This window comes from Anabrus simplex, chromosome 5 (assembly GCF_040414725.1).
Source record: "Anabrus simplex isolate iqAnaSimp1 chromosome 5, ASM4041472v1, whole genome shotgun sequence".
Lineage (NCBI taxonomy): Eukaryota > Metazoa > Arthropoda > Insecta > Orthoptera > Tettigoniidae > Anabrus > Anabrus simplex.
In genome coordinates, this window is record NC_090269.1 from 86997059 (window position 1) to 87024410 (window position 27352).

Below are 27352 nucleotides of genomic sequence, written 5' to 3' on the forward strand. Positions count from 1 at the left end.
TTTGTTTATTGAAGATTGGAGAGAGAGAGAGAGAGAGGGGGGTTGGGTTCAATTTCTTAATCTTTGTTTATCAAGGACTGAATCTAAGAATTTTAGATGAAGTGGGTAATGTGAAAGCTAAATCGGATGCTTCCTTACACATTTTCAGCATCTGTAGCCATCTGCTTTGCATAAGTGATGCCCGCCCCCACTCTGAGAGAGACTTACTGAGTGAAGGAAATTTGTATTAGGCATTTTAAATATTAACAAATCTGATAACAACAACTGAACAGACAGGCAAAGAAGGGAGAAAGTCTTTCATATATGCCGATCTACCTGAAGTCAACTTTTGGGTGAATAATTGCATAGAATTGTGGTCCTCTGAGTGGGCAAATACCCTTAAAGTGTCGTACAACATCCCAGTGGTTCGAGCAGACCTTGGAAGGTGCACAAGTACAACTCACTGCAGTCATCCTAACTGTGGTGAGACTGAAACTTTAGGACACATAACTGATAGCTATTCCAAGGGAGCAACGCAAAAGAATAACCACCATCATAGGGTTAGATCAGCTCTGTCTTCAGCATTACAAGAAATTAAGTGGTAGTTTACGAAGAAGTTTGCTGTGTGTCTTCTACAGGGTCCAATAGAAGAGCCAAAATCACTACCATTAATCCGAAAAAGTCCATTACTTTGGTGTTATACCCAACTGTATGTTTTGAAAGAGACATTGAGCAAGCAATTGAGGTTGACTCCAAAAAGAAACATATTTATGAACCATGCCTTCCATATCTAAGAGAACATTGCAAAGTCCAACTTAAAAATTGGTCAGTTCAAGGATTGTTATTTGGTAGCTGGGGAGATACTGTATTACAAAATACACCTGTAATATTTTGAAAAGATTAGATATCCCCTCAAATACACTCACCAACATCATAATATGCATTACCAAAGATTTATTAAGCATTCTGCACCACAACCTCTATATTTCATGATTGTCAATCTAGACCGTTTTATGTAATTAATTATTACTCAATTGAACTGTTGCATTTTCCTCACATGAAGTGTGAGTTTTTATCATGTCCAAGCAGGTCTTTGTGTATATGAATAATTGATATTTTTTCAAACTCCAACATTATGTCTATGGCTGTTTCTGTAAAATTCTGGATCCTTGTGGTCAGAAGACAATACATGTACTAATATTCTTATGAATCCATGTCTCTCTCTCTCTCTCTCTCTCTCTATATATATATATCCATAAAAGTATGTATATATTGTACCAGGAACACCCTGGCATTCATGTATTTGTTAAGAGTTTATACCCTTAAAAAATTTCACAGTGTTGCAGAGCAAGCAGCTAAGTGAGGTTACCTCTCATACGAAGACTAAGTCTGACAGGGAGCAGATAGGCAACCTGCTGTGGTTGCAACTAGGAGATTTGCAGTGAGCTACCAAGGACAAGCAACGTAACCAACTTTCTCAATGTTTGCACGATGGAAAATTTTAGTAACTTATGTAATAATCAAGATATCAACATAAGAGTAACGACATTGTGTTGATCAGTTTTCAAATGTCTCCACACGTTAATTTAATTAAGATCCATTCAGGGACAGCAAAGATATTCCAGGTACCTAATAGAAACTTGAGTCATAGGATGACGCAAGCACGGTAGAGCCAACTGCTCGAGCCATAGGTACCTCACTGATCACTGCGAGATCGGCTACGCTGACTCACCGGGTGAAATGTCATGATTGTCAGAAAACAAAACTCTGCCCGAATGAAGTAAGACATTAACTTCAAAGCGAACTGTGAATATCACCAGCGATGATGGACTTGTGTTTTTTGTGAATAAATTCTACTTCGGAACTTATACGTTTCATGAGTAAGAGTCGACAATGGACTTGTGAGTGAACTTGTAAATATTACGAGTTTTCTAACTTGCACTTTTTCTCTAGAGACTTGAACTCGTACTCACATCCTCATGTGCTAGAACTGTTATAACTTTTCTCAAGGTTTAATTATTTCAAATTCTGATGAACTTTGACTTTAATCAGTGCACGAGTGTTAGACTTAACATTCCAAATGGAGCGGTTCTAAATACTTTAGTGAAGGTGAATAACATTTAGAAATAAACTTGAACATTTCCAATGAAGTGACTTTCCATTCATTCGTGAAGTGAACAGCATTTATGAATAAAACTTTTCTCATAGACACTAGCCATCAAACAGTGTTTAGCTCTGCCTAAATGTTTCCGTAGGATTTTTATATTCTCACTCCCTTCTTTTCCCAAGTCTTTGTTTATCCAGATCCTTTCGCCTTGTAGGTTCTTTGCGTTTCTTAACGCTATGTCCGCCATTATGGTTGACATCATCTTCACTTTCACTGGTCTCCTACCTTTCACTTTTCCTACTCTTTCGATATCGTCCATATCCACCTCACTGAAGTTAAGTTTCAGCTTATTTTGTACAAGGTCCACCACTTTATATATAAGCTTAACTCTATCTTCATTTCGTTCTTCCTGTAACCCATAGATATATATGCATTTCTTCATCCTTTGTTGGTTAACGAGGCCGAGCTCGTTCTTCAGAAACGTCACTTCCTTTTCCAGATCTTTTACCTGCTCTTTTAGCACTCTCGTTGTTCTCTCATTCTCTTCTATTCTTTTTTCTATGGCTCCCCACTGATCCTTGAACCAGGTCTTCATATCTTCAAAACCCTTGGCTTGTTCCTTTTTAAATTCGTTAATCAGTGCCTCTCCGGTGTGTGTTTTGACAGCGTCTCCTATCATCTCCTTGATTCTCTCCCAGTCTTCCCAGCTCATGTCAGGGCCTGGATTCGTCTCCACTCCCCCTATAATTAATAGCATAATTATCACCATTGCTGCCAAGATAACCTCGCCGATCTTCCCCAGTTCTCCATTATTCGCCGCGTGCCCTATCGTCTTCTTCAGCCTGCCCATCCAGCCGCCTATCGCCGCCCGATATTTGCTCAATGCCAATCATAGTACTGTGCTTGAGAATACCTTCTTACCTTTGGGGCAGGACCAATACGCGCCACCGCACAAGGTGATTCACTCAGGGGAGAAAATCTGCAGTTGTAATAAGTGCTAACAGACAATCACCGATATTGCAGGCGCTAGCTCACTTTGGGAAGGAGATACACAGCTGCAATTCTAGCAAGCAGACGTTCACCCTGGAGAGAAGATCCACAGGTGTAATCTGTGCGGAAAGACATTTACTGATATCACATAAGTGAATTGTTTGTCTTTTGGCAGGATCTTTGTTCAGATGGTCGATTTGCGGATTGTCGTACTTAACCTCACAGTTTGTCCGGGCCCACGTGTAACCAATATTACGATTCCTACTCCACTTAAATCACTCTGTTCCACTTGCTAACACCTCCTCACAACCATAACGCTTGACAGCATCACGCGAGTCGTCCAAACTTTACACCCTCACTCGAATTTGCTTATATTTCACTTACATATCACATATCAGACCCTCACCAACATGCAGCACTCCATTTTGTGGCCATCAAACAGTGCAGCAATATAGTAGAATTTCTTCAGACATTTAACCTATCACCGATGTAAAGTCATAGAGTATTTTTATAAGAAATTTTAGTGTTAATCATTTCATTGGACACTTAAAAATCAGTACTGATGTGTGCACTAGAACATTTAATAATTCAGTGCAAAGTAGACTGTGTGAATCTCATTCAACTCTCAGTATACTTTTCTCTAATTTTTCTGAAAAGCCATTCGAGAAGCTTTGAACTTAGTACAGTTTTGTTTCAAGTGGAGAGTCACCACTAGTTTACTTCATGTGTGAATTTTTCACACAGAACAAGTATGTAGGTTCTAGTGACCACAGAACCTACCCAGTGATCATAAATTGCAATATATCACACAAGTGCAAGCCATGTTGCTATAATCATACACCAACTCATTCTGGTGTTCAGGGGACTGTTAATATTGGACACTCACACTAAGTAAAACAGTGAGTAATTACCCCCCCTGCACGACCTTCTAGAACGGCCGACGTGGGAATATGGTACCATGGTGATAACTGCCGCCGAGGAAACGTGGTACCATGGAGAGGATGCTGCCCAGAAGACAACGTCCAGATCTATACGCACTTGTAAGGTGATATGCTTTAAACTATTACTGAATAAATTCAGTTCCTAAGAAATAATTATTTTTGTTAGAACCTCTCACTCTGCACATTGCTCCGGGCTATTACCAGTCATTCCCTGTAAAGACAATAACTCGCTCTACTGCAATAAATTCAGTGATTGAAAATTCATAAATTAGTCGGACATTTTCTGGTACAGTATGTATGTATGTATGTATCTATGTACGTATGTATGTATGTATTGTAGCGGTATCAATCTCCTTCTAAACCAATGGACAGATTTCAACAAAACTTGGTACACATATTACTTATTGTCTGGAGAAAAATACTGTGGGGGTAAGACACTCCTAATACCCCAGGGGTGCAGGTGGGCAGAGATTGTCATGCAAAAATAATTGAAAATATTGTCGAATTCATAGTTTCAGGGTTGCAGAGGTGAATAGTGACACACCAGATGTCATTAAAGTCCAAGTTAGCCCCATCTGCATGGAAGGGTGAGGAGGGGTGAGAAAGAAAATCTCCAAAATGACCGAGATTATGGATGTATGTGTGTATGTTCCAGAACAACTCTCAACAAAATTTGTTCCACATGAGTTAATATCTGTAAAAAATACTATTTGGGTGAGACACACCCACAGCACCCATAGGGGAGGGGGTGTCATCTAAAAATAATCGTAAACGACCAATATTAGTGTCAAATCCATAGTTTTCACGGTTGCTCAGATGAATAGCGACACTCCAGATGCTGTTTTTAAGTTGAGGTTCATCCTCATTGGTGGAGGGGGAGAAGGTGTGAAAAGGAAAATGTCAAAGATGACCGAGATTATGGATGTATGTGTGCAAGTTCCAGAAAGGCTATGAATTAAACTTGGTAGATATACAACTTACCATCTGGGAAAAAATACTGTGGGGTAAAACACCCCTAGCACCCCTACGGAACGGAATGACATATAAAAATTGAAAATTACCAATATTAGTATCGAATCTAATCCATAATTTTCGAGTTCACTCAGATGAATAGTGACATTCGGGATGCCATTTAAGTTGAAGTTCAGCATCCTTCAGCATGGAGGGGGTTGAGAAGGTGTGAAAAAGAAAATGTCAATAATGACAAGATTATGGGCAATCAAACGTGACTTACTATTTGGAAAAAAAGAATACTGTGGATAAGACATCCCTAGCAATCTTACGAGAAGTAAAAATAATGGAAAACAACCAATATTACCAATAAATCTATAGCTTTCATGGATGCCCAGTTGAACAGTGACACTCCAGAAGTCGTTTACTTTGAAGTTCAGCCCCTGTCACCATGGAGTGGAGAAAGGATGAAAAAATGTCCAAAGTGATAGATTATAGATGTATGTTCCAGAATAGCTCTCGTCCAAACTTGGTACACATATGATTTACCATCTGGAAACAAATACTGTGGCATATAAGACCCCTAGCACCCCTAGAGGAGCGTGAGACATATAAAAATAATTAAAAATGACCAATATTAGTGTTTGATCCATAGTCTTTTGGGTCGTTCAGATGAATAGTGATACTCTGAAGTCAATGCTCAGCCCCCAAAGGAATGGGGTGTGAGAAGGTGCAGAAAATATACAAAATTATGCTATTTTTTTTTGCTATTTGCTTTACATCACACCGACACAGATATGTCTTACGGCAACGATGTGATAGGAAAGGCCCAGGAATTGGAAGGAAGCAGCCGTGGCCTTAATTGAGGTACAGCCCCAACATTTGCCTGGTGTGAAAACGGGAAACCACGGAAAACCATCTTCAGGGCTGCCGACAGTGGGGCTCGAACCCACTATCTCCCAATTATTGGATACTAGCCGCACTTAAGCGACTGCAGCTATCGAGCTCGGTACCCAAAATTATGCATGTGTGTGTGTGTGTTCCTGAACAGTTCTCAACCAAACTTGGTACACATATGACTTACTATCTGGAAAAGATGCTGTAGGGTTAAGACACCCCTAGCACCTCTCGGAGAGAAGTGACTTATTAAAATAAGGGGAAAGACTTTTTTTTTTTTTGCTATTGGCTTTACGTCGCACCAACACAGATATGTCTTATGGCGACGATGGGACAGGGAAGGGCTGGGAGTGGGAAGGAAGCGGCCGTGGCCTTGATTAAGGTACAGCCCCAGCATTTGCCTGGATACTGGCCGCACTTAAGCGACTGCAGCTATCGAGCTTGGTGGGGAAAGACCAATAACAGTGTTGAATCCATAGTTTTTGGGGTCATTCAGATGAATAGTGACACTCCCGGATGCCGTTTAAGTCCAGTATCATCCCCCTTGCCGCATGGGGGTGAGAAGGGGTGAAAATGTACATATCAAAAATGACCGAGATTATGGAAGTAGGTTTTTATATTGCAGAATAGCTCTCAATAAGACTTACTATCTGGAAAAAAAATACAGTGGGGGTATGACACCCCTAGTACTCTTAGATGCTTTTTTGCTAGGGGCTTTACGCCGCACCGACACAGGTAGGTCATATGGCGCCCGTGGGATAGGAAAGGCCTAGGAGTTGGAAGGAAGCGGTCATGGCCTTAATTAAGGTACAGCCCCAACATTTGCCTGGTGTTTTTTGCTAGGGGCTTTACGTCGCGCCGACACAGTTAGGTCTTATGGCGACGATGGAATAGGAAAGGCCTAGGAGTTGGAAGGAAGTGGCCGTGGCCTTAATTAAGGTACAGCCCCAGCATTTGCCTGGTGTGAAAATGGGAAACCACGGAAAACCATCTTCAGGGCTGCCGACAGTGAGAATCGAACTAATGATTTCCTGGATGCAAGCTCACAACCATGCGCCTCTACGTGCACGGCCAACTTGCCTGGTACTCATAGATGGGGAGTGGGGAGTGGGAGACATGTAAAAATAATGGAAAACAATGAAGGGTAGCATAGAATCCATAGTTTTTGGGGTTGCTGAGATGAATAGCAACACTCCAGATGCCATGTAAGTCGATGTTTAGCCCTCATCGGTATGGGAGTTGAGAAGTAGTGAAGAAGGAAATGTCCAAACTGACTGAGATGAGTGCTGAATCCTCAGTTTTTGGGGTCCTTAGGCTGATCATTGACAGTCCCAGTGACAGTTGGAATAGTGTACATAATATCTATGGGACGACACATAAATATAGTCATCACATTTTTAAATTATTTATTTGGAAGTATCAACTACTTCCCAGACAATCCGGGATGCCACAAGGCCAAAGTTAAATTAACTTGAAACAAAATAATCTAAAACTATTAAGCACATAACAATAACTCTTTAAACTATAAAATAGTTCATAAAATATGAATCAATGGCACAATAAAGAAATCCTCAAATATTTGCTTCACACATATTTAACAGGTAAAACAACTCCTAAAACCAAACATTGAAATTAAGTACCCGGGCAGCACCGGGTAATACAGCTAGTATATATGTATCTACATATCATTATTCTTAACATCTACATTGTAAACTTACAATGAAGCAAATTGAAAATAGAGAAGAAAAAAGGATTCTCAAGAACAAACAAATAAGATTGTCATTAAAAATTGTACAACACAAACAATATGTCATATCTGATGAAGAAAGGGCAGCCAGGTCAGCCAGAATGAAGAGGTTTTGGGAAAGGAAGAAGATGATGCAAGCTAAATCTTCAGTTAATTCTTTGTTAACATAAATGTATTTGGATTTGATTTAAGTGCTCCAATGTGGGCGTAAACTATGTAAATAAATAAACTTACCGTTACACATATTAGAGGGTAGCCTGCCATAATTTCAACTTGTGATGATGAAATATTTGTGTAGTCTCTCAAGGATATCACAACTGGTGGAGCAGGGAATGTTAGTCCCATTGCAATGCTTTCCTCCTGGAAATAAATACATTACACATTATAATTCATAATGTTTCCAGAGTATTTCTTCTGGATGTAATCTATAACTGTAACTGTACTTCAATTCTTCTTTCAGAAAGGATCAACATGCGTTTGAACAGTTGCAGAGATGGATACCACAAATAAACATGGTTGTTACCTAGAGAACATGAGGTTATTTAAAATGGAAGATAAGAATTTTAGTACAACTGACAAGGATAATACTGTTTATATGGTCAATTGAATGGAAATTCTATGTCCAATGTTATGGAAACCAATGTCTGTCCTATTTATTTTTTCTTGCTAGTTGATTTACGTCACACCGACACAGATAGGTCTTATGGCGACGATGGGATAGGAAAGGACTAGGAGTTGGAAGGAAGCGGCCATGGCCTTAATTAAGGTACAGCCCCAGCATTTGTCTGATGTGAAAATGGGAAATCACGGAAAACCATCTTCAGGGCTGCCGACAGTGGGATTCGAACCCACTATCTCCCGGATGCAAGCTCACAGCCGCGTGCCCCTGACCGCACTGCCAACTCACTCGGTGTATGTCTGTCCTCATGGAAGTCCTAAGTTTTACTCTGATGTTACTTAATCCCTCTTCTCTTAGGATTCCCATTAGCTGTAGTATCACCATTATCCAATATCAGGAATAGGTTGCAGAAAGCTTATATATAGGCCACCTAATTTTCTTTATACTTTTTAAGAACTTTACTTTGCTATCTCTGATGATGATGATGATGATGATTTTGTGTGGCTAGTGGTACCTGGAGCATCATTTGTAAGACAGACCTACGATGAGGCTGGGCGGTATCTGCATGTATAGGAAACTGTGTGTAAGTCTGGTGGAGGATAATGTTTTGTGTGATGTGTGAGCTGCAGTTATGAAGGGGACAGCCCAAACACCCAGTCCCCATGCCAAAGGAATTAACTGTTCAAGATTAACACACCTTTACCCATCCTGGACACTAACCCGGGTACTGAAGGTCAAGAGTCTGGCTGGACATTATCTCAGATGAAAGTATGGAACTGTGACAGAGATGAACCATACAAATAGACCTCAGTAAAAATACAGGGTGTCCCAGGAGGAAAGGGCAATATTCTAGGGATGTTAGTACTGGTCACTATAAATAAAAATGTTCACATGAATAAGGGTTTATACCAAACAGTTTCAAGATAGACCTGTTTGAAAAAAAAATTTGAAAAGCCTGCTTATTTTGTGTTCTTCTGGAAGTAACAACAAGACTAACATATATTCACAATAATAGAATCTTTTGTCAGGTCATTTTGGAGGCCTGTAACAATGCTTTTACAGTAAGTTCTAAAAAAATTCCACCATCCACTTCAGTGCATTTGTCAAAAATTATTGTGACTTTCCTGTGCCAGCAGAAGTATTCACTATGCATCTCATGTATTAACTTTCCTTCTGTAAGCCACACCTAATATAAACAAAAATCTAGGGGTTTAAGGTATGATGCCTGTTTCTTCTATAGAGAGGCTGGCTGTCCATATTATGAATGAACTATTTGTTGTTCCTTATCCATTATAACAAGCCTTACACCATCTTGTGTATCCCACTGTTGGAACTCGTACTTGAGTAAGATAAAATTAACTATTAACAAATGAAAAAGAAGAAAACTTCCATGATGATATGAAGTCAAGTGCAAAAATGTTCACATGAACAAGGGTCTATACTGAACAGTTTCAAGATAGACCTGTTTGAACGTAAATTTTGAAAAGCCTGCTTATTTTGTGTTCTTTATTTAATCGTGTAGGTAGCTATTTCACATTTTTCTAATTTCCATAGGTTGTTTTTCAATAGAACCCTTGAAGCCTTGTTGCTGCAACTCTTCACTTTCTTGTAGTTCCTACATTTTATCATGTTCTCCAGGTCTTCGAAGTATGATTTTCTGAGTCATTCTCTGCCTATCTTTCCCAGCAATTTTATTTCAAAAATGTTTGTTGGGAACTTATTGTGTTTCAACAGATGGCCTAGAAGTTTTATTTTTCCTTCTTTCCTTTCTTCTCTCTAATAACTGTCCAGTTTTTAATGACCTCTTTTAAAACTTCAAGGTTTGATTTCTTATCAGTCCAGCATGATTTGTTATTGGTTATTGGTGATATCCCACAAAAGAGCAGTGATACAAAAATGTTGCAAACTTTAAGCTGGGAAGACTTGAGAGTACAGAGAAGAACTGTTTGTCTAAGCAATATGTCCTGAGCTGCCAGAGGAGAGATGTCATAGAATAACATTAGTAGACAAATAAGTTTGAGTGAAACTTTTAAAGATTAAAATATGAAGATGAAGTTGGAATTTAAGAGGAAAAATTGGGGTTAATATTCATTTATAGGACAAGGAGTAAGGGATTGAAAAATGTAATAAAGGAAGTGTTCAATAAAATTTGAAGTTTGTGAAAACATTTAAGAAAAGGCTGATCACAGATGGTAAGATAGGAGGGAAACACAGATGTGGGCAGGGAAGATTACTCCAGATGCGGAACCTTCATTGGATTGGACATCTATAACATAACTCTTATACGGGGAATGTAAAACAGGAAAACTTAATCAATTATGGTTGCCAACCTTCTGTGAGGAGACAGTACCAGAGGAAGAATAATATTGAAGATCCAATCAGAGTTATTCAACAAAATTAGCTACTCCTCTTCAGTAAGATAGCAGCACAGGTGGAATGTTGAAACTGCTAGGCAGGTTGTATAAATGATACCACATCAGATCTATAACCCAGTCAAAAAAAAAAAAAAAAAAAAAAATCCGTGGATTAAGGTGGAAAAAATTATGCATGTACATAAAGTAAAACATGTTTTGAAGTTGTTCACAAGGGTCATCTTATGGCATGGGTACTGTTAGACACACTGTCAACTATTTTTGTCTCAGGAAAAATAACTGTGATAACTAGGCATCATTATTTTCTCACACTGTTTGCAATGGTTTTTAACTGCTAACTAGCTGGATTTCTTTTTTTTTTTTGCAGGTTTTGTTTTCACATCATCATGTATTTCAGTTTATTTACACTGTAAAGATGACAATGCAAGGATGCGAGAGGGCTAGGATTTTGAAGGTAGTGGCTGTGGCCTTAATTAAGGTACAGTCCCAGCTATTTTGCCTGGTATGAAAACGGGAAACTAGGTATATAAAACCATTTTCAGGGCTGCTGACGGTGAGATTTTGAATCCACCATCTCTCCAATCCAAGCTCACAGCTATGTGACTCTAACCGCACAGTCATTTTGCTCGGTGATGTACTCCTGTTCCAAATATCTCAGCTGAAAGGTTGTTTTCAACCCTTGTAAGGATTAAAAATTATTTACAATTTACGGTGCTGAAGTAGTAATGGTGGTGGTGGTGGTAGTTAATATTTTAAGAGGAAGTACAAGTAGGTAACCAGCTTCTATCTATATATATATATATAAAAGTCATTGTATGTATGTGGGTGGGTGAGTGGGTGCGTGGGTAGGTGGGTTTGTATCACATCTCCTCCTAAACCACTGGAGCGATTTCAACCAAATTTGATACACTTATGACCTCGTATCGGGAGACAAACTGTGTGGGGGTAAGACACCCCAAACACCCTTAGGAGTGGCGGGCAAGGGGGTCATATACAAAAATAAACGAAAATGGTGTCGAATCCACACTTTTCGGGGTCGCTGAGATGAATAGTGACACTCCAGTTTTTTTAAAGTCCAAGTTCAGCCCCTTTTGGGTGGGGGGGGCGGGAGTGATATATACAAATAATAAAAAATAGTGTCCAATACATAGTTTTCGGTGTTTCCAAAGTGAATAGCAACTCTGCGGTTTTTTAGTATCAGGAGACAAACCGCGTGGGGGTAAGACACCCCAAACACCCTTAGGAGTGGCAGGCAAGTGGGGTCATATATAAAAATAAATGAAAATGGTGTAAAATCCACACTTTTCGGGGTCGCTGAGATGAATAGTGACACTCCGATTTTTTAAAGTCCAAGTTCAGCCCCCTTCGGGGTGGGGCAAGGGGTGACTGAGATATATGAAAATAATCAAAAATAGTGTCAAATCCACAGTTTTCGGGGTCGCTGAGATGAATAGCGACACTCCGGGTATTTTTAAAGTCCAAATTCAGGCCCCCTTGTGGTGGGGGGTGAGGGGGGTTTAAGATATAAAAATTAATCAAAAATGGTGTTGAATCCATAGTTTTCAGGGTTGCTGCGGGTGAACTGTGACACTCCAGACATTTTATAAGTCCAAGTTCAGCGCCATTTGTGGTGGGGTCTTTGGGGGAGTGTTATATTAAAATTAATCAAAAATAATGTCAAATCCATACTTTTCAGGGTCACTGAGGTGAATAGTGACACTGTAGAATTTTTGTAAGTCTAAGTTCACCCCTTTAGTGGTTGGGTTGAGTATGGAGTTATATATAAAAATAATCAAAAATAGATTTGAATCCATAGTTTTCGGGGTCGCTGAGATGAATATTAACACTCCGGGTTTTTAAAGTCCAGGTTCATCCCCCTTTGTGGTTGGGGTTGAAGGTGGGTGACGTATAAAAATTAATCGAAAATAGTGTCAAATCCATACTTTTCGGGGTCAGTGAGGGGAATAGTGACACTCTGGATTTTTTAAAGTCCAACTTCAGCCTCCTTTAAGGGAGGGGCGAGGGCAGAGTGATAAAAAAGTAATCGAAAATAGTGTTGAATCGGTAGTTTTTGGAGACACTGAGAAAATAAGTTTCACTCCGAATATTGTACAAGTCCAAGTTCAGTCCCCATTGGGATGGGGGCGCGGAGGAGTGATAAATAAAAATAATCAAAAATAGTGTCGAATCCATTCTTTTCGGGGTCACCGAGATGAATAGTAACGCTCCAATTTTTAGAATTCAAATTTCTGCCTCCTTTCGCATAGCGCTGAGAATAAGTGAAATATTCGAAAATAACTGAGATAATGGACGTATGTGTGTATACTGGACCTGCTGTCTGGAAAAAAGTACCTTAGGGGTAAGAGACTCCTAGCCTCTAGATTAGGGGCGAAATGTAAAAATTAACCGAAAACGACCAATATTTGTGTCTAATCCATAGTTTTCGGGGTCACTGAGATGAACCGTGACACTCTGGATGCCATTTAAGATAAAGTTCAGTCCTAATCGGCAGGCAGGTGAGAACTGGCAAAGAAAACAAAATGTCCAAAGGGACAGAGTTTAAGGATCTATGTGTGTATGTTCTAGCATACCTCTCAATCAAACTTGGTATACACATGACTTACTATATAGAAAACATTACTGTGGGGGTCAGATATACCTACACCCCACTGGAGTTGGGGAATGAGAGAGGCTGATGTGCAAAAATCGGGAAAATAACCGATATTAATGTCGAAATCCATTGTTTATGTGTCGTTGATACGAACTGTGACGCTCTGGATACCATTTAAGTCCACGTTCATCCTCCATTGAGGCAGCAGTTGAGAAGGGCTTAAAATTAAACAGTATAAAATGACGAAGATTAGGTTTACTCGATAATTAAATAATCTAAAACTTGAAATCAGATACATCTAAATAACTCTGAAACTATATAACAGGACATAAACTCAACATCTCAAAAAGAATTCTATATGCATTCACTTCACACTTAACTAACTGATAATACAAATATTAAAGGTAAACATTCAAAAACTATCCGGGCAATGCTGGGTACTACAGCTAGTTAACACTAATGAGAGAGAAAAATTTGAAAGGGTCCAATACATGTTATAATTCTCATGTTTTGGTCCGTATTGAAATGTACAATGAAGTCAAATAAATATTAAAATTTATTTATTCCACTTATTCAATGCATAAATAGAGATTATAATTAAGAAATTAAATCTTGAATAAAATTATAGGGACATGTTTTGCCCTTTAATTAAGGGCATCTTCAGCCTTAATCTCAATCTGAAAGGTAATTAGTCAGGTACCTCAAACCAAAATATCCATATATATTTATATATAATAAAAAAAACAGCTACTTACCATTAAACACACTTCCTCTCTTACATGCTTTGTAAGGACTAAACTTACCTTTTCACAAAAAAAAAAAAATTCTTTGCTTCGCCAAACTATTAATACTACAATTTGATTTCTTATACCCTCAACCCTTTACAGAACTCCTTTTAGTGATATTAACTGAGTTCTTATAGAACTTTATAATTATAGATGTTTACTGTCACACTTTCCCTCGCTCTCGCATCATAGTACGAGAAGAAGGCTAATTTATCTCCTCACAAAGGATTAACTATAGGCTGGCTCTAACTTTTATTTGAAATCCACTTGATACTGATGATATCGTTTCTCTTTATATTGTTCTAAGAATTGAACTCTTTTCACGCTACCCGCCATGACCAATAACTTATAAACTTGACACACCGCTTCAACCCTCTCCTCCATTAATCTCACACCATCTGTAACACCAGTAACTTAAATATCAGTCATTTCAATGCTACCATAGCAACTATTTAACACTATTACAATTAAAAATAAATGAAATTACACACAACGTTTTCTCTCCAACTCATCTTTACGTTAACCAATTTCAACATTAATAAATAGGTAAGCGTTTTTACACACTTCGATTTCTCTTTGAACTCTCCTTTCAATCAAATTCATTATTTAACACATAATTCTCCTATTGTTACAGACTTCAAACCTAATTTCCCTTTCGACTATATACAAGAGACTACAATTCGCTCCTTCCAGCTAATATTTAACACAGCTCCTTGCCATCAAGCACTCTTCTTCTCTCGTGCTTTTAGAAGACTACAGTTTTATCTCTTCGCACGAGAGTTACAACAGTCTAACCATTTTTATATTATTATAAACCCCACTTGTTCTAAGCAGCAGAAACGTCTCTTTACTAATTTTTTAAAATTGTGTTTAAACTCCACTCGGAGTTATTAACTACATTCTTCATCATTATCCTGACGCTTGAACTGTTCAAAACCCGATAATTTTATCTAACACCCTCAACTATCACAAGGCCCTGCTTTACTTGTTCCAATGTAACAATTTTATTACAAACTTCACTTGAAGTGAGCAACGGTAACGTCTCTTTACTAACTTTAATATGTTTTAATACTCCATTTGGAATTATCAACTACATTTTTTCTTTTATCATTATTCTAATGGCCTCAACCTCCACAGGGCGCCATTTTACAAGGTTTAACGTAAAAATTTACGTTCTTATAAAATTACCAGTATACAATTTGTCACCAATTTTTAAACAAGGACACTCAAGAAAGTGTATAAATTTACGATTCTTTTTTTTTTTTTTAAGACATTATTAAGGCTTCATTTTAAGAATATCATAACTATTGTTAACCATTTGCTCACCATTTGAAGCACATTTCCAACATCATCCTCACTTTCATATGTAATTTTAATACAATCAGGTATCTGATTAATTACCTTTCAGATTGAGATTAAGGCTGAAGATGCTAATTAAAGGGCAGAACATGTCCCTATAATTTTATTCAAGATTTAATTTCTTAATTATAATCTCTATTTATGTCCTGAATAGGTGGAATAAATAAATTTTAATATTTATTTGACTTGAGGGTCCAATACTTCGAAAAATTAAGGTATTGGGCAAAGAAAAACAAGGGCCATGAACAGCGTGAAAATTAGACTCCCTAGGCCTAGACACCTAATACCATCAGGGTACAAAAAGAACAACAGTTGACCAAGGGAGGAGCCTGACACAACTAAGTGGAAGCAATGTGTAAAGGCCCCATAGTTGCCAACCCAGGCTTCCAAGTTGAGAGGCTCTTGGGCCCCTTTTAATTGTCTCTTACAACAGGCAGGGGATAGCAAGAATGTTATTCTACCAACCCCTCCCACAGGGGATTGCAGTAGTGAAATTCAGCCATGCTGAGGTCATATGATTAGTAAAAGTAGTACCTGTAATGCTAGGGATCAGTCAGAGGGTGTATTTTGGCCTAGGCAGACTAGGCAGCTACCTAGGGCGATGGATTTTAAGGGGTGGTTTTTAAGCTGTTACTGTTTTCTTAAATTTTAATTTAAAACATTTTATTCATAACTCTTGAAGAGAACATGAACTTAACTCACAATGAAATGGATATGAATAATGTTGGCAATAATCAGGTCAAGTTCAATGAATGGTCTGGCAACAGAGAGAGATAGGACAGGTTGTGTTTAGTACGGTAATAACAAGTCATCACAATGCAATCCATCCTCATCACTGTTAATATTATACCGTGGGCTCTCGATAATTTGCGGTAATTAATACACAAATTACCGAAAATCGCAAATTATCCACAATTTTCCTTTTAAGCCTAGTAAAACAAAGTCATCAGTTAAAATACTGAAATGCATGAACAAACAAAAAGGTAACGATAAAATCTGATGTGTATATTGAAAGACACAATAGAGGAAAATGAATATACAGTACAATAAAATGTACATGAGCTTTATAAAATGCATGGAGATTATACCAACAATAACTATTATTTCAGTTTTTCACTTATGGTTAACCTTTTATATTTCATTTTATGACCACTCATATTTAAACCTTACACAATCACAAATCACAGCTGGAAACTCTTGGAACTAAATTATTCTAAAATTTAAAACATCTTCTGCACGTTCATACCTACATTCACACTTCTCAGCTACTGTATGAGTACATTGTCTGCATATCCACCCTTCACAACTAAGTTTAGAAGAGGTCAGAAACCTTGGGGTGTAAGGTACGTAGGCTAAGCTCCAAGTGAAAGTGCATTCCCCTTGTATTATCTCGGCTTTGAAGACAAAGAAATTTGTGCTATAATACTCGTGACAACATGCTCTAATGTTTGCAAATTTGCGGCATTCTTGTTGCAGTATGCAAGTAGACCTACTGTAATAAAAAACTTGTCTCTATGCATTGCATTGCAATATCATAATAAAATTCCTTTAAATGATGCAGAGATATTATTTTACTACATATAATGATTCGTTGTTATATTAGAAATGCAAAGCAAATTATCCACATGTGAATTATAGTGTGTCCACTGTACCCTTATCTTTAGTCGAAAGAGTGTTGCTTTCCATCTATCACTCCACTGCATGGAATTGAACAACAGACAGTTGTACTTACCTCTATATACACAGTAAACTTGTTTTCAGTTATCTTCACCTTACTCTTAAGGTCAGTATTCAAGTGCACCGTGAAAGTTTCTGTTATCTCCCTCTCCTTACTGTACAAGATCTCCACTTTGAAGTTTACTTCACTAACATTTGGGTGAAATTCAAGTTCTGAAAATTAACAAAATAAAATATTAATTCTTTTAAGGACAGTGACAAAATCCGTAAATCAGGAATAAATTTTTAAGCTGAACTCTTTTAGTAAGAGGCCTTGAGTTTGTGTGTGTTTAATGTGAAACCATGGACAGTAGCACATCCATAAACCAAACTATTTGTGATGTGGAGTAGTTTGGAGGCCATAATTTAAAAGTTTGTGCAAATTATAAAAATCACTGCACTATCACTCATACAAACCAGTGAATCGTGGTTGATGTTATTTATGTACATAAAACAAAAACTCAGTTCTGCTGTATAGCCAGCTCTCTTTGACTTAATTGCAATAGTTTTTGTGTTGCCAAAATAACGGAAAAGATATCTGAAAGAATAATTAGAGGAAAGGTGGAAATAGAGTTACAGGAGGACCAGTTTGGATTCAGAAGTGGAAGATCAACACTGGAACCCATTTTCATTATAAGACAGAACATGGAAATGAATTGGCAATGTGGGAAGAATATGGTGATAACCTCAATTGATTGGAAAAGGCTTATGACAATATTGCTAGAACAAATGCTTGACATGCAGAGGTATAGAAACGGAATTAATAATAATGGTAAAAGCAATGTACCAGAATAGTTGAAGCTGTGAAGAAAACAGTATGGTTTGGAATTGAAAGTGGAAGACATCATAAAGGCAACAAGTGAAGCTTACGGTGGTGCACAAGTGACCCAATGATGTTGTGGTCTGGGAAAGGAATGGGAGAGAGGTGCAACTACTGTTAAATAAAGTGAATGGAAAGATTGAACAAAGGGAATTAAAGATCAATGTGGAGAAGAGCAAGAAAATGGTGATGAGTAGAGAAAGGAAACAAAGAAGGAAAAGGAGCTGTTAAAATTGGAGACAAGGAACTTGAAGTATGGTAGTGGACACAGGTACTTGGGAAATGAACTAGTGGAAAACGCAAGACTCGTTATGGAAATCAGAAGAAGAGAAAATAAATGTTATTTGCTTTACATCCCACTAACTACTTTTACAGTTTTTGGAGATGCCTAGGTGCCAGAATTTAGGCCTGCAGGAGTTCTTTTCTGTGCCAGCGAATCTACCGACACAAGGCTGACGTATTTGAGCACCTTCAAATACCACCAGACTGAGCCAGGTTCGAACCTGCCAAGTTGGGTTCACAAAGCCACTGCCTCAACCATCTGAGCCACTCAGCCCAGCAATCAGAGGAAGAATGTAACCTAGGAGCATTGTCTACCATCAGGTACAGAGTAAAATATGGAGCAAAGATATACCAATAAAGGATAAGTGAAGGGATATTATGTACCCATAATGACATATGCATCAGAAATATAGACAGTGACACAGAGATGTGAGAATAGAGTACAGACAGCTGAAATTAACTTCTTGTTCTTAAGGACAGAAGTCAAGTAGGGATAGAGCGAGAAATGAAGATATATGAAAAGAACTGAAATTGCAAAAGCTTGGATCACATCTACAGTCAGTTGCTAAAAAGTAACAGGAGAGTTAGGATGGTGCATAATTGCTCTCTTCAGTTGAAGCTGTGGATGTTCAACACAGATCATGTCTTCAGAATATGCCAGCCACACCATTTGCAGTATGTCATGCATCTCAAGGAACTGATTTCCCACTCTGGCTTGATGGGCTTGAACATTATCATTTACTAGTGAAAATCTCTCCCCTTCAACAGCAGCAAATCTTGTAACTACAGTTCAGTGGATGTTACCTCTGTATACCAGACTGGTCACATTACCCAGGATAGGAATTAGAGGTATACATTGACCAAACATGATCCCACCCTGAAACATGACTGAACCTCCTTGCTGGTGATGGGACTCCAGGAAGAAGGGCTCACTCCATCACTCACCAGATTGTGTCCAGACTAATGGTCCAGCTCTATGAGTGAAAGCTCATCAGAAAAGACCATACCCTTCCACCATTCCTGATGCCATGAGCCCTTCCGCTGTTCCTGATGCCATGAGCTATGAGCGGTTGCTCACCTCACACAAGCTACCCTATAGAGTGGTTCAAGAGAAGCTCCTGGCAAAGGCTTTCTTGATACCAGTACTCTGTAGTGCAGCTATTTAACACTGTCTGATATGACATATTCATTTTGCAGGCCATCTGAAGATCAGTGACAGTAGCAATGGTTTACGATGTGCTGAAAGCAACAAATACTAATCCTCTCTGTGAGTTGTTTTGCATGGGCAAAATGTTTGTTGATTAGTGATCATTTGTCTCCCCCTGAATTTCTTCCAGACTCTACAGATTCACTCTGATTGGCTCCAACACAAGTGGTGACATCCACTTGTTGCCATCCATCTGGCAGCAGTGTCACAATTTCAATACGGTCAGTAGCAGAAATTGTTATCCTTGCCATGTTTACACCAGTCCTACACTTGCTGTATATACACCTCTGACCTTGAAAATGAAAATCCACAGCTTGTTTCCAGTCATTCGACCGGGTCAGGAATGAAATGAACGAAGCCCGCATCTAGCGGCAAGCATAGGAATTGTGCCGGCTGCCAAAGCCTGTTACACTCCTTGGGGGCAATGATTAATGAATGACACATGACATGAAATTATACTGGAGAGTGTTGTTGGAATGAAATATGACAGGGAAAACCGAAGTACCCAGAGAAAAACCTGTCTCGCCTCTTCTTTGTCCAGTACAATGCTCACATGGAGTGACCGGGATTTGAACCACGGAATCCAGCAGTGAGAAGCCGGCGCGCTGCCGCCTGAGCCCCGGAGGCTCCACCTCTGACCTTAGAAGTTATTATTTAGTGTATAGCTTATAGTGTCGGGAGTGTCCGAGGACCTGTGCAGCTTGCCTAATGCAGGTCTTTCTATTTGATGCCCATGGGAAACCTTGTGTTTAGGTGTGAGATGATGATAATGAGGTAGGGAGAAGGTGAAACCTGGTGTCAGCACATACAGTGTCATATGCTCTCGCTTGATACGAACACTATGGGGAGGTTTAGAACTGAGTCCAAGCTTTCAACATGCAATCTAGTGATTAGAAATATATCACCATCTCTCCTGCCCCGCCAGCCAACCTTCTGATGGTGAATTTTTCTTTTTTCCAACAACAGAACTCAAACCGGGTAACCAAGGTTGCAGACCATTAAATGCTTGATGATGATGTTAAACTGACCAACATGACAAAAGTATTGTTTTAATACATTGTTAGGAATTAAGTGCTCTTTTTCTTCCTGGCATTCATCCGATCTTATATGGGATCTGCCTTCTTGCATTTTACCCTCCATTTTACCTGGTCTTCAATGCAGGCAGGATGAACACCTACTGCTTAAGGAAATTTTCCTGTAAGGTATCATCATCACTGTTGTTGTCGCCATCGACCAACGTGAGCAATCAAGAAGGTAGTTAAAGCTAAGCATCCTAAAAGTGATAAAGAGAAAAAACAAATGTGTAAAAATAAAAAATTAAAAAATAGTGCATGTAGCTTATATTAATAAATAATCATACGGTTTGGCTAAACTCTTCAGGAAACACATTATCCATGTATCCTTTAGGACAGATAACAATAATAATAATTTATTGTTCAATTCAAATCGTGTAAACACCAACAGTAGGTTCAGTAAGTCAGGAGTATACAAACTGTCTTGCCAAGATTGCGGGGAAAAAATATGTCGGACATTCTAGATACTCTGCAATGTGTGAACACATGCACGAAAGCAACCATCATTTTACCAATATTGAACAAGACATGGCTTTATTACATTCATTAAACAAGGGTAAACAAATGAATGCCCTCGAGAAATTAGAAATATACAAGTTGCAAAAATTTGATAGTGAAAGCAGCCTAAATGAATACATGGCAGAAGACAATCAGTTGTTTAAATTGGTGACCCTATACCCTAGAAAGAGGGCAAATGAGAATGAGATCATGCGCGTAAGGGGGGAAGTATTACTATAGTATCAGGGACGGTACCTTCCACCCCTCTTTCCATCCACCGTGCATCCCAAAGTAATTCCACAACCAGTTGCCGTACAACACCAGTTGCTTTCACATCTCTTCAACATATGCACGCCACACATAATATTTACATCAACACAATGGTAAGGTTTAATATTTTTGGCCCGTTGTATTCTCATTTTGTTCAGGTCGGAGCCTTTTTTAAATTTCTATTTCCTTTCCTTTTTACAGACTATTTTAACTTTATTTCAACCTGGCTGCATAATACACCCATTAACCGAAGATAATGGCAGGACTTCTAGTTTTAATGCAATTTAATTTATTCTTAACTCAACTTTATTTGAACTTCGCAAGATAGCATTGCAAGATCAAGGATACTGTGAACTCATATCACCATAAGACACTGTACTCAATATTTAATCAGACATTACTATATTGTGTTTTTAATTGTACATGACAAGATGGGATTTTAATTCCATGTTTTTTACCATCCGAATTTTTTAAATGTTACATTGTAATGGTCTTAGTTTTGAATTTTTAATGGGAGCCCCCCTATTTTATCAGGTCTTATTGTATACTGAATTTTAATCCACTAGCTGAGGAAGAGAATACATAAATATTCTCGAAACATGTACTAGATGTTAAGGTGAAAGGTAAAGAATAAATAGTATTGACTAGGCGGACCATCTACCAACATATTTGAAAGAAATAGCCTCCGGATACTGCGTTTTATGGCAAAGCAAATCTCCATCTGCGTATTTGTCCAAAATGAGCCTCTGTTCATAGCTCTCAGCAAATCAACCCTATTAAGAAAGTGAGAAATATATTTCTTGATGTAAGATTTACATTACTCAATGAAGGGAAGTCCATTAGCTTGAGTGATGAAGAACGATTGAAGAAAACATTGACTGTGAGGGCTGCCGAAACATGTTCGCATCTGAACCTAAAAATATTCCTGCTCTGGTTATACTGTAGAATATGGTATGTATATCCTCCTACCGATTTAGTTTTGAAAATGCAAGGGATTCAAGAGAACCATGTGAAAACCATTCTTATATTTAACTATATTTCAGTAAACATTAAATACTCATTTCTGAATAACTGAATAGCCAATTTAATCATGAAATTCCAAAAATATAAAAATATTTGATGTTTAGAGTTCAAACTCTCCTTAATTGGTATCAGTACTGGATAATTCAGTTATGGTACATAGCATACTGTAAAATTTACTTCTAGAATATGACCTCTGCATCTTAGGATTAAAATGAGGATTACAGTACTAGATAATTTGATACATTTACCCTTGTGAAGCAGACAATTCAACAAGGATGGTCAGCATCTGCCATATATGGAAACTGCATGTTAGTGTGGTATATAAATGCAGGGATGTTGTGGGGCAGCACTACCCAGTCCTCAAGCCAAGGAAATTAACTGCTTAATCCCTCGACCCCACTGGGAACAGAATGTAAGGCTCCAAGAACCAAAGACCATGGAGTCAGACATAGTGTAATATTGAAAGTATCAAAGTAAAATCCAGAAAATGAATAATAATAAAAGCAATAATACTAAAAAAGTATAAAATGTATAGAATATGTGACATACCAGCTGATTTTCCTATGTAGTCCTCTCCACTCTTGGCTGATCCATCTTTTGTATACACATGAATGACAGCTGACTGAGACAAATCACCCTGTCTTATAACAGGAATCCACACAAAAACTGGACTAATGGGCATTCTCGGTTCATTGACAACTACTCTATTCTTTCGAAATCCTATTAAAGGGTCTGAAACAAGAAAAAAAATATTAAGCTTTAAGAAGCACAATTGAAAATGAAGTGTAGTAAAATAAAACAATAAATAGTATACTTACAATCATTACTGTCCATTATGGTGATTGTTGTAAAATTTACTGGTCCCAGAACTGCAGATTCACAGCTATCACAAGCAGGTGAACCAAGAACTAAGGTCAGAGTCTTATCCATCTCATGCTTATTGTCATTGATAATTTCTAAATTACAGAACTCTTTCATATATCCTGAAAAAAACCCACCACAAACACATCAAACAGTTATGTAATAGGCTTTTGTGTTTATATATACATATCCATACTACCAGTCACTGAACAACTTGCAAACCTAGGGTTAGTAGGAGAAGCTAATTAAATACTACTCATGTGGATTCTCATAAATAAGAGTTGTTGCCCACCCAGTTTTGAACCTCATATAAATAATCACAGCAGCAATAACAACCACCACTACCAGTTAACTCATTACCATGATGACAGAACAGTATGCTTGTCACTTGTTAATGGACTTGGAAATATAAATCTAAATAAATTAGCATCTTCGTTATCATTGTTCCTTAGATAAAAATGAATAAAGCATAAAAAATTAAAAATGCATTTACAACTTGTTTTTTTACAAGTAGCTTTACTTCACGCCAACACAGATTGGTCTTATGGCGATGATGGGATAGGAAAGGGCTAGAATTGGGAAGGAAGCGGCTGTGGCCTTAATTAATATACAGCTCCAGCATTTGCCTGGTGTGCAAATGAGAAGCCACGGAACACCATCTTCTTGGCTGCCAAAAGTGGGGTTTGAACCCACTATATCCTAAACTAAAGCTCACAGCTGTGCGCCCCAAACCGCACAGCCAACTTGCTTGGTTATAACAACTTCTGTTAGAAGTGTTGTTTCAATCATCAGTTTATAGATTGGTTTGATGCAGCTTGCCATACCACCCTATCCTGTGTTAACCTTTTCATTTCTAAATAACTGCTGCATCCTACATCTGCTCTAATCTGCTTGTCATATTCATACTTGGTCTACCCCTACCATTCTTACCCCCTACACTTCTTTCAAAAACCAACTGAACAAGTCCTGGGCATCTTAAGATGTGTCGTATTATTCTATCTCTTACTCTTGTAAAATTTAGTCAAATCGATCGATCTCTCATCAATTTGATTCTGTCTTTATTCATCTTTGATCTTCATTCATAATTTGATCTATCCGTCTCACCTTCAGCACTCTCCTGTAACACCACATTTCAAAAACCTCTATTCTCTTTCTTTCCGAACTAGATATCCTCCATGTTTCACTGCGATACAATGCCACGCTACAGAAAGTCTTCAAAAACATCTTTCTAATTCCAATACCAATGTTTCTTAAAAAAAAGTCTTCCTTGCTTGTGCTAGTCTGTATTTTATGTCCTCCTTACTTCTGCCATCATTAGTTATTTTACTACCCAAGCAGCAATATTCATCTACTTCCTTTAAGACTTCATTTCCTAATCTAACATTTCCTGCATCACCAGACTTTGTTCAACTGCACTCCATTACTTTTGTTTTGGACTTATTTATTTTCATCTTGTACTCGTTACCCAAGACTCCTTCCACACCATTCAGTAATTTCTCCAGATCTTCTGCAGACTCAAATAAAATCAAAATATCATCGGCATATCTCAGGGTTTTGATTTCCTCTCCTTGGATTGTGATTACCTATCCAAATTCCTCTTTGCTTTCCTTTACTGCCTGTTCTATATAAATATTAAAAATGAGGGGTGGACAAACTGTAGCCTTGCCTCACTCTTTTCTGAATTGCTACTTCGTTTTCAAAGTCCTTGATTCTTATCACTGCACACTCACTTTTATATACAGGGTATCCGAGAAGTCCCCGTACCCCTAGTTTCATACGTTTCATATTATAGTGGAGTACTTATATAAAAACTACGAATCCAGGGAATCTGTATGTGCATCATTATGCCTTACACAGAGTTCTATCCACCTCCAAGTCCTCATTGATATCTTGCAGAGCTTCTCAGGAGTATAGGAACTAAAGGCTTCCTCCACACTTTGGTGCAATTCTTCATTAGTTGTGTACCGACGTTGAGCCACATGGGACTTGATTATTCCCCATAATGAGTTGGCTGGTGTGGTAAGGTCCAGGCTTCGTGGTGGCCATTTCAATGGGGCTGGAGATGTTGGTGAGCCACGGCCAATCCAGCGGCCTTGAAATTGTTCATCAAGGAACTCGTGCACCTGAATAGCAAAATGTGCTGGAGCCCCATCCTGCTGTAACCACACATAACCCATGATTTGCTTGTCTTGAAGCTGAGGTGTTAACCAAGATTGTAACATATGCAAATAAGATTTTCCATTCACATACCCATCAAAAAAATACGGTCCGCACAAGTGACGTGATGATATTCTGGCCCATACCATAACATGAGGGGAGGTTCCTTTCCAACTCTTGCACATAATGAGGATTTTCCTTAGACCAGAAAACCAAATTCCTCCTATGTGAACTGCGATATATCGCACATTCATCAGAAAATAACACTCTTGATCGAGACACGGCAGTTGGGAATTGTGCCAACAAAGCACGGCAGGCTGCAACTTGTTGTTCAATGTCATTGTCAGATAATTCATTCACATGCATCAGCCTAAATCCTTTCATTTTCAAATCTCTTTTAATGTGGTCATGCATTGTTGACCGTGGTACTCGAAATTCAGCTGCACTTTTGCGAATGGATTTCAATGGAGACTGCTCAATTGATTGAGCAACGGCGGCACACATTTCTTCCTGCGTCTTCTTACATACACTACGCAGCCTGTCTTTGACACTGCCTGAAGCAAACGCACATTTCTCCCACTCAAGCAGAGTAGCTTTACAAGGTGGGAATTTGCCAAAGCGATCTCTAAATGCACTCATTATCACTGTCATTGTTTGCCCCGTATGTGCTCATTCGTGCACCCACACGCACGCCACTAATCGCTCCTCAACAGTGTAGCTGTGTCCGCTCACGTCAGCCATGACTTAACAACTGAAATGAGACTGACAACAATGCTAGCAGCAGGGATACCAATACCAATAAAACAACTATTGAATTCCCCAATTATACAAACTCAACTTTCCATGCCATAATATAACAAAATAATAATATGAAACCTATGAAACTAGGGGTACAGGGACTTCTCGGACACCCTGCAGATTAAACATAATTCTTTGTTCTCAGTATATGATCCCAACCACCTTCAGAATCTCAAATAGCTTGATCCAATCAGCATTATCAGATGCCTTTTCTAGATCTACGAATGCTATGAAGATTGGCTTGTCCTTCTTAATTTGATCCTCTAAGATAAGATGTAAATTCAGGATTGGTTCACAAGTTCCTACATTTCTTCTGAAGCCAAACTGATCTTCACCCCACACATTTCCAACTTGTCTTTCCATTCTTCTGTAAATAATATGTGTTAAAATTTTGCAGGCATGAGACTCTACTAAAATAACAATATCATCGGCAAATTTCAGGGCTTTGATTTCCTCCCCTAATGGTGCGGTTGTTTTCACACTTGTCAGCAGCAGCCTTCTTAGGAATAGGTATAACAACATTCTGCTGAAAATCGGATGGCACTTCTCTGGTCTCATACATCTTACACACTAAATGGAATAACGCTGCCATGCTGGTTTCTCCTATGGCAGTAAGTAATTCACAGGGAATGTCATCATTTCCAGGTGCCTTGTTCCTATTTAGGACTCTCAAAGCTCTGTTGAATTCTGACCTTAAAATTTGTCTGCCATTTCATCAGCATCAACAGCCTCTTCTTGTTCCAGAGCCACTAAATCATCTACGTCTTTACCTTGATACAACTGTTGGATATGTTCCTGCCATCTTTCTGCTTTGTCTTCTTTCCCCAGAAGTGGTTTTCCATCTGAGCTTTTAATATTCATATACCTAGGTTCCCTTTCTCCAAAGGTTTCCTTGATTTTCCTGTATGCAGCATCTACCTTTCCTAGGACCATACAACCTTCAACATCCTTGCACTTCTCCTTCAGCAATTCTTTCTTACCTAACTTGCACTTTCTATCCACTTCATTCTGTAATAGACTGTAATCTTTTCTGCCCACTTCATTTGTACCATTTTTTAATTTTCATCTTTCATCAATCAGGTCTAGTATCTTCTAAGTTATCCAATGATTCTTAATTGATCTTTTCTTCCTTAACATTTCTTCAGCAGCCCTACTGACTTCATTTTTCATGACTATTCACTCTTCCTCTATTGTGTTTTCTTCAACCTTTTCATTTAGTCCTTATGCTACTATTATTTATTATTATTTATATAATATTATTATTTTTTACAGGTATGTTTATAGTGTAA

The 27352-nt window shown here is 38.3% G+C and overlaps 1 protein-coding gene across 1 annotated transcript in view; it reads right to left on the minus strand.

Moving 5' to 3' along the window:
• Nucleotides 1-27352, minus strand: part of LOC136874371 (FRAS1-related extracellular matrix protein 2) — a 138580-nt gene that overhangs the window by 97211 nt on the left and 14017 nt on the right. Inside the window, exons 2-5 of the mRNA XM_067148008.2 lie at nt 23066-23230; nt 22797-22979; nt 17091-17248; nt 7847-7972 (exon numbers count right to left, since the gene is read on the minus strand). Of these exons, the coding sequence (XP_067004109.2) occupies nt 7847-7972; nt 17091-17248; nt 22797-22979; nt 23066-23230 (632 nt within the window). The remainder of the gene's footprint in view (nt 1-7846; nt 7973-17090; nt 17249-22796; nt 22980-23065; nt 23231-27352) is intronic.